Source organism: Sinocyclocheilus rhinocerous, unplaced genomic scaffold (assembly GCF_001515625.1).
Source record: "Sinocyclocheilus rhinocerous isolate Xijiao unplaced genomic scaffold, SAMN03320098_v1.1 scaffold365, whole genome shotgun sequence".
Classification (NCBI taxonomy): domain Eukaryota; kingdom Metazoa; phylum Chordata; class Actinopteri; order Cypriniformes; family Cyprinidae; genus Sinocyclocheilus; species Sinocyclocheilus rhinocerous.
In genome coordinates this window covers 632,911-642,198 of record NW_015659915.1, presented here as the reverse complement: position 1 = coordinate 642,198, position 9,288 = coordinate 632,911, and the positions used below count along the sequence as shown (strand labels likewise).

General features: G+C 36.7%; 1 protein-coding gene across 1 annotated transcript in view; it reads left to right on the top strand.

Annotated features, from left to right (window-relative positions):
* Positions 1–1,699: 1,699 nt before the first annotated feature.
* Positions 1,700–9,288, top strand: part of angel1 (angel homolog 1 (Drosophila)) — a 23,084-nt gene continuing 15,495 nt past the window's right edge. The window contains exons 1-2 of the mRNA XM_016533075.1: positions 1,700–1,706; positions 7,177–8,022. Coding sequence (XP_016388561.1) covers positions 1,700–1,706; positions 7,177–8,022 — 853 coding nt within the window. The remainder of the gene's footprint in view (positions 1,707–7,176; positions 8,023–9,288) is intronic.

Sequence of the window (9,288 nt, the reverse complement as noted above, 5' to 3'; positions counted from 1 at the left end):
TCGGCCACCACCGGGAGCGCTGCAGCTTCATCGGCCGCCTCTGGGGGCGCTGCCACCTCTTCGGCCACCACTGGGGGCGCGGCAGCTTCGTCGCCCACCTTCGGGGGCGCTGCAGCCCTGTTGGCCATCACGGGAGGCACTGCAGCCCCCTTAGCTGGGGAACGTGCCAAGAACTCCACAAACCCCTCAAAAGATACATGATTGCATCCTAACATGCTCCAGGGGCTAATGGGCTCATCAAGGGCATAATTGAACAAGTCCTTAAGTGCTACTTGTATACTGTTGTTCTCTCGTTGGTCTGATTGCTTCTATTGTTTTCATTTGTAAATTGCTTTGGATAAAAGCGTCTGCTAAATGATTCAATGTAAATGTAAAATGGTTTAGTTACCATTTGTGTATTTCCAAAGAAAGGAAGTCATATGGATTTGAAAAAAGATGAGGTTGAGTAAATTATGACAGAATTGTCATCTTTGGATGATCGATCTGTTTAACTAGATTTATGTTGCATAAACAGACGGTGACACTTGAACTTGAAACGCATCTGCAAACCGTTTGGCATCATCTTCAGCAAATGTATTCCCTGTGAACATACACATTGCGTTCTGTCTCACTGTGAATCAGGTTTACCATCTGATCGTGCTGTATGCACATATGCATGAAATACCTGACAGTTTTAATGATTTAATGGAAATGTTTTCCAGGAGCATCTTAGCGACACACTCGGCTCCAGCAGACTGAAGGTGATTGTCAGAAAGATCCTGGAAGATGCCAGAAGTTAATGCTTTGCTTCCCTCTAGTGGACAAATTCATCACAACAGGTAAATGAGAATAGTAAAATAGACTTACAAGATTGTGAATGGTGAAATTGGCCCTCAGCATCTCCGTGAGATATCTGGCTCCTTCGGCTAACAGGGAGTTGTCTGCCAGCTCCAGTGTTGTGGTGTGCATGTCTGTCTACACACAGAGCATCTGAGATCAGCATCAGAGCATCAGCTGTAGATCATCAGAGCATCAGAAACGGTCAGTATTACCACGAGAGCGATGGCCAGGGCTTGTGCTCCCAGAGGACCGAGTCCATGATGGTTGAGGTTAATGGTGGCAGAGTTAGTCATTAGTCTTACGCAGGTTCTGTGACAAAGCATTAATAATTACGTTATTTATTTATTTGATATGTTGAATGTAGTAGTATGTCCTACTGATAAAACTACAATCAGTTATTTCAAAACAGATTTTAATTACCGCAAGTGTCATTCAACCTTGGCCCAATGAAAATGTATTTATTAAATGTGATTTAAATATTACAAATAAATACATTTGAAAGATTTATAAAGAAATATGATAACATGTTTATGGGTAATTGAAATACTCAAAAATGAAATGAATTATAAACACAACTTTTTTTTTTTAATGCATATTAATTTATCTTAAGCTGCAGTTATGAATATGCATCCTGTACTAGGCCTCATCTCAAGTTCTCAGCACGAACCTTGAGCGCTGTTGATTCAGATCTACAGTATATATATCCGGTTCTTAACCTGAGCGTCCGGCTCTGTGTCGCCTTCATCCTCCAGAATCACGTCGTGTGGATTCTCATAGACGGTCAAGCTGAGGGAGTCCAGAGAGAGACTGTGAACACTGATGTCTTCATCACTCCTCATCTTGTACATACAGTTCAACAGTGTCATATGAAGGTCTAGTGATGTCCAGTGTGAAGCTGGTTTATGTGTCTTAGCAACAGGTGCATATGTGACACCTGCACTACTGCTGGAATCCACCTGTGCATGCAAAGAGAAAGTCATTAGTCAAATGCATGCAGACACATTCCTGCAGTCTGTTCAAACTGCAGCAAAGCACTTCAAAACTAGTATCATCATTCATGTGCTGTCTGGAATTATTTCTCTTTTAGTTTTAAAGGAATTGCCACGGCAGTGCATGAACTGCATGCATGAAACACATTTGCTAATGTAGCTGTTATTGCCAATGATTAGTTGAAATGATGCTCTCCTGCCTTGATCACAAAAAATCCTAAAAACGTTACACGTATGTTCATGCTGAGAACAAAACATGTTTTATTAATCAAAGATTTACTTATTTGTTTATTCGTTTGTTTATGCATCTGGCATGAAGAATCCAGGGAATGCATGAACTGATAAAATATATAGCTTGAATGCAATCTCACTTTGGATGAAAGTGTCTGCCAAATGCATATTTGTGACCCTGCAGCACAAAAGCAGTGTTAAGTCGCTGGGGTATATTTGTAGCAATAGCCAACAACACATTGTATGGGTCAAAATTATCCATTTTTCTTTTATGCCAAAAATCATTAGGATATTAAGTAAAGATCATGTTCCATGAAGATATTTTGTAAATTTCCTACCGTAAATATATCAAAACTAAATTTTTGATTAGTAATATGCATTGCTAAGAACTTCATTTGAACAACTTTAAAGATGATTTTCTCAATATTTAGATTTTTTTGCACCCTCAGATTCCAGATTTTCAAATAGTTGTATCTCGACCAAATATTGTCCTATCCTAACAAACCATACATCAATGGAAAGATTATTTATTATTCTTTCAGATGATGTATAAATCTCAATTTCAAAAAATTGACCCTTATGACTGGTTTTGTGCTCCAGGGTCACATATGTAAAAAAAAAGAAAAGAAAGAAAATGCATATGTTTTGATCCGAGTATGAGATTTACTATGAGATTTTAAGGATGTTTTTGTCTTCTGATAACTCTTTTCCGAGGCCGTTTGTGCTTTAACAACTGACCAGTAGCTATTACAACAAAATTAGCAATTGTTTCCATTTATTTCTTCTAACAATAATATCTTAGATGCTGCATTCCGTGTTTAAACTCATCAGTAAATACTGTATGTTGCAGTTTCAGCTGTTTGTATTTTACCCATCTTACCGTATATGATAACCACAGCAGTTCTGATAACAGAAGTCAGTCATCCAGTATTATTTACAAAAACAGATTTTTATGGACTCAAAACAACAATCACATTCAGTCATAAAATATATAACAGATACTGTAAATAGAATAAACACAATTTAACAAAAATTATTTCATTTTAACTAACACTTCTAAATTTATTTTTATTATGCAAAAAAATTATATTTACAATCATGAAGACAACATAGTAAGAGGCTTACTATATATGAAATTCTTCTTATTATAGCTTATATTTGTTTGTCTCACTGGCAAATTTTTAGAACTACTTAAAATATCCTATATAGAATTCCTCAAATATACAAAAAGGTGTTTTCTTTTAAAGTTTACATTTATGAATGTAGAATTTTCCAAGAAATAGTAATAAATAATTATAAACGCCTGGTCTGGTTTCAAAGAGTCACCAAAAAGCGTTTTTCACCGTATATAGTAGGGGAATTTATGTTAACCATTTAACAGGTTTTTACTGTAGCATTTTTACAGTCTTTTACCGTTAAATTCACGGTCATTTTTTACAGTGAACCAGATGTGTGTTATTCTGCATGTATCAGTACCGACAGCTGATATTCAGAACACACTGCAGATTGGGAGCGTGATATTACTGTTACACAACTGTTCACTAAAAAAAGAAGTTATTATTCAGTAACTTGCATTTTAGACACAATATCGGTAGTTACTTTCTCTCTTGTTTTCTGTGTTTTTGCTCTGCCAGTGGAACTTATTTCAAATCCACTGCAGAATTAACTGCTGCTACATCTCCAATAAAAATATCATGAATCAGAGTCACTTGAATTAATTATTTTTTATTGTTTGTAGTTCTGGTGTAACAAAGAGTAGTTCTTTGTAGTTCTGCTGCAGAAAGAAATGTTGTAAAATCTCCGCCGCTAACACACAGACTGACAGTCTCTCTGAAACAAACCCAGACAAGAGGAATATAACTCTAGTATGACACTAAAAGCCTTAATAGTGGAATTTTAGTTTGAAAGACAGAATTCATAATTTCAGGCTGCACGATTAAGTTAAAAACTGAAATCGCAACATGACTATCACATCACAAAGGCTGTGGTTTAATTAAATGAGTATATCCGCTGTAATTGAACTGTGTTCAATTATTCAGTGTAGGGTTGGGCGATATGGTCAAAAATTAATATCTCGGTATTTTTTGGCCAATTTGCGATGTATGGTATATATCTCGGTATTTTCGTTTTTGTATCTGGATTTTTTTTATTTTTATCTGTATTTAATATATATTTTACATACCGCCCAATGTTGTCCAACGAAACAATACATATTAAAGGCTATGAAAACTAATAAAGTGAATGTAACAATGTAAGCCTAAATATTATGTGCGAAAAGGGTCAATATCACATTTCATTCTAACATTGTAACATTGCAATCTAAAAACAAAAATAATGCTTTTAAAGCAGAAGTTAAATTCACTAAACTAAAAATGAAAATAAATGAGAACAAAAGCACAGAGTTGTATTAGGTTATTTTGATTACCGCAGATCCCTTTAAGCAGTGATAAAGGCATTGCATTATTAATATACTTTATTTTAATGAAAATTATAATAATAAGATAATAAGAACTCCGTATATTGCCGTAGTCGTGTGTTTATTAGTCGCGTTGATTCAATGAAAGCTGTTGAATCTTCTGTTTATTCAGCTGCAGCGATAGGCATTTTCTGGGTTTCTTCTGCGAGGCGTATTTGGAGTTTCAGCGCGAGAGCGCCCTCTGGCCTTTGGATGGAGATTTACTGCTGATCACAGAACCGTGCTTCACTGAAAGATACGCATGACAATCACAGCTTCTGTCGAATCGCGATCTCGATTCCATTTCGATTTATCGTGCAGCCCTACTTACTTGTAGGTTTTAAATCCTACATACGTCACATTGTCCAACTACAAATATTTCAGTGAAATATATATTTTAGTCAGAATTATTGCGCTCTGTCTGTTTGGCGCGCATGCACGCGGCGGCGCTCGTTCACTGAAGTCTGTGAAGTTTAGCGGAGATTAGCGAAGAAGGCTCATGCAGCAAAATGGAAATATTTCTGTGACTTTCTAACATTTACAGATGGAGAATATACCTATAAAATGTAAGTTATGCATTAAGAAAAACGGCACATCTCAAACACATTAAACAGCACGTGTAGCATCTTTGTCAGCGGCACTCGCAGTCTTTCTGTCAGAGCCATTTTAAACTATACGAAATTATAAACTATACTATATCTTACGAGTTTTTTAAAAGCCCTTAATATAAAGCTTGTCATACATACGTCACATTGTCCAACTACAAATATTTCAGTGAAATATATATTTTAGTCAGAATTATTGCGCTCTGTCTGTTTGGCGCGCATGCACGCGGCGGCGCTCGTTCACTGAAGTCTGTGAAGTTTAGCGGAGATTAGCGAAGAAGGCTCATGCAGCAAAATGGAAATATTTCCGTGACTTTCTAACATTTACAGATGGAGAATATACCTATAAAATGTAAGTTATGCATTAAGAAAAACGGCACATCTCAAACACATTAAACAGCACGTGTAGCATCTTTGTCAGCGGCACTCGCAGTCTTTCTGTCAGAGCCATTTTAAACTATACGAAATTATAAACTATACTATATCTTACGAGTTTTTTAAAAGCCCTTAATATAAAGCTTGTCACATGTTTAGAACAAATTGGATTATGCACTTTCTCCGCAGCAGCTTTGTCTGTGTCCTCCGCTATATTTTTCAGGTGTGCTCGTATCAAACTACAGTATATCGATTTAAACCGTATTGCCTCATACCGTATTGCTTATAAAGCATATATCGATATATCGTACACACTCGATATATCGCCCAGCCCTACTCACAAGCAGCTCATGATCCAGTGGTGTTTGCAAAGTCTCAGAATGTCTTGATTTGCAGTAAATGCTGCTCCACACAAACTCCTTCTGCATCTGCTGTGAGTTTGAGTCGCTTTAACATGCATCTGAGAACAAGACACGAGGCAACGGTCTACGCAAACTTTTAATGACCAGCGCTTATCAAAAAGAGAGAGAAGGTTTCAGGGCTCCCTGCGGTTTTCTGTCAAAATAAATGATTATTTAACATTTGAAAATGAAGACATTTTAACAGCCATAAAGTATTGTAATTGTACAGTTGTAATGTAAAAGAAATTTCATTACTTTCCTTAAATACTCTTTTTTTTTTTTTTTTTTTTTTTTTTACAGTGAAATATTGCAATATTAACATTTATATTGTTTTTATTTAGTAATTTGTATATTTTTACATTTAGTCATTTAGCAGACGCTTTTATCCAAAGCGGCTTACAAATGAGGACAATAAAAGCAATTAAAATAAACAAAAGAGCATAGATATACAAGTTCTATAACAAGTCTCAGTTAGCTTAACGCAGTACATGTAGCAAGTTTTTTAAAATTATATAATAAATAAAAAGAAAACAGATATAATAGAAAAAGAATAGAGCAAGCTAGTGTTAGAGGCCTTTTTGCTTTTGTTAATTGTATAATAAATAAAAAAAGGAATAGATAGAATAGAAAAAGAATAGAGCAAGCTAGTGTTAGTTTTTAAGAAAACAAGCAGTAAATGAATCGAGTGCAAGTCTAAAAGGCAAGTCTTTTAAAGAATAGAATTAGAATAGAGATTGCTAGAGTTAGAGGGTCAAATAAAGATGGAAGAGATGTTTTATTTACGATTTTTATTTAATAATAATAATAATATTGTTATTTTATAGCCATATTGATTGATATATAATAACAACATTTTGGACAAATTCTGCTGCCCTACAAATGAACACAGCAAACCTGTATTGTTTTTAATTGGAAAAATTGCAATTTATGTTTTGAAGTGTTTGAAACCACCACTAGAGGAAATAAGCATTTGTTCAATAGGACTTGATTCAGAACCTTTGATTATGACAACTTCCCCATGTGACAACTAGCCCCTGACACCCCATGTGACATACTTGCGTGTTTCGGTTGGCGTGTGATCTCATCGCATTTCAGAAACAAGGATATTGCATGCATTCATATGGATCTCGTTTGGGATCGTGTCAGAAGTGCAGTGGGGATGGAATCGACTTTTTTTTTTAACATGCCCTTGGTACTTATTTTGTTTGTGGTACCTGTAGTTTTTCAGCACCAGTAGCTTCAGAAAATGTTTATTTTTCCAAAATAGATCTGTCACTTTTATATCTTCTCTCTCTCCACAGAACTGTGGTGCAAGGCGCCGTTTGTGTACGTTAATGGCAAAGAGGTTTGGGATGGTGGCGGTGCTCTTTCTGGACCGCAGCAGACGGGCCTGTTACTGCAGTGGAACAGCACGATAAAAACATCCACCGGTCCTGATCCAAACCACACGGACACTGAGAGTCCTCGCGGAGTGCTGGTAGATCTACTAGACGTCTGTGAGCTGAAAAAGACACCAGAAGAGTTGAACAAGGAGGAAATGCATGAAGACGTGCACAAACCACTGCGTTACGTCAATCAGATGGAAGCTCCTGCAGCATCTGTGTGTGATGGAAACGTTGGTGTGAGAGCGTGTCGGCGGTCAGAGAGGACAAACAGTGACGTAAACCTCTCAGAATCAGCGCTCAGGTGTCTAGAAGAAACAAATGATGGAGATCCTGTGATGACTGAGTCTGAGTTTCCCAATATTGAATATCAGATTCACTCAGACATTGATAACATGCTCTCTGCATTCAACCAGCTTGATGCACATGCAGAAACAGACCGTGAGGTGGATTCATCCGTGTCAAATAGACTCACTCATCCCAGTGCTGACATCTTCCTGGGGTTTGATTCTGACGCTGGGAGTGAAGCCCTTGGCAGCCCAGTGTTTGATTTGGCGGCTTTGCTTGCAGACTCTCAGCAGGTTCAGACACCAGCGGAGCCCATCGGCTGGCATTTTCCCGTAGGCCTTGGGCTGTCACAGATGTGTTATTGCCCTTATGTGCAGTTTCCTGACGTCAGCTATTATCCTGCGCTTCAGGATAGTGACAGCATTGAAGGTGGGAACCCCAGATTTAACCCCAGACAAAAGTTTGGACTTTTTAATGGTTTGTGCTTCATTTACTGAAATTTTACAAACGTTAATGCAAGACACTACAGGCAAACAGCGTTTTTCATGCACTGGTCAATTTTGAGATTTTGGGCTATTTTACTTCTTTAACATATCTTTTTTTCAGACTAGTGAAAAGAAGACAACCAAAATACACATTTAAGTGTTTATTTTATTGCAGTTTATCTATTTGTGTTTGTAGATGTCAATTCCAATTGATATCTTTAAAGGCAGTGAATTTTTTACTTCATTTCAGCCGCGTTTACATACACCAAATTTTAGTGTTTTTCCTCGCTATACAGTACATTCTGAAGGGTTTTATAGAGGGGGTTGTTCATATATCATTCACACTGATTTATGTGACATTTTATTCCTAAAAACATGGTGAAATTGTATTATTATTTTTTTCTGCCTGTTGACAGTACTTTCTGGTAGGGATGTCACGAGAACTGATACTATGGTACCAAGTCGGTATAAACATTTTAAAATCCTGCCGGTACTTGTTTTTCTTCAGTAGCGTAAGTACTGATTGTACCGAAGGTAGCGACTAGCGAGGCTGCAAATCTTCCAGAACTGACGGGGGGGCAGGCAGAGCATATGACTGGAAGGGTTTCATTTGGTCCTCAAAGGGTTAGGAAGAAGAAAAAATGCCTAAAAACCACACATTCAGTCGCAATGACTCACTTAACAGTGACTTGCTGCCACCTACTGGCGGTTTTAATTTCACATTTAAAGTATCTTTTTATTATTTAAATAATTTCAAATATCAGTATTCAACGTTTTATGTTTAATATATCAGAACAATATTTATGCATTTGTAATTGCAGGTTAAATGCATGCGTGTCCTGCATTAAACAGTGTGTAAAGGCATCTAAACGCCACTTCAGATGCAGCTTCTGTTTCTCCTCTGCATTGCACATTTTGTTGATACTGATTTAATTTGCTTGGTAACAGCCCAAATGTCTTATTATTCTAATTCAATGATTAAATGTAAGAATTTGACTCATGAGATAATGCACACGTTTAGAAAAAATGGCTTTATAAAGGTAAAAATGCCCAGAAAAGGTAAAAATCAATTTAAACCTATTGGAAAAGATTAATTTCTATCTGACCACCACACAGAATATGAAGAATATCAAAAACTTCAGAAGTCAGCTGTCCACGAAAGTCCTTAAGATACCAGCACAATAACACACTCAGCAAAATATCGTCTAATTATCGTTATCGATGAAATCCCAGAAAATATAGAGATATAATTTTTTGT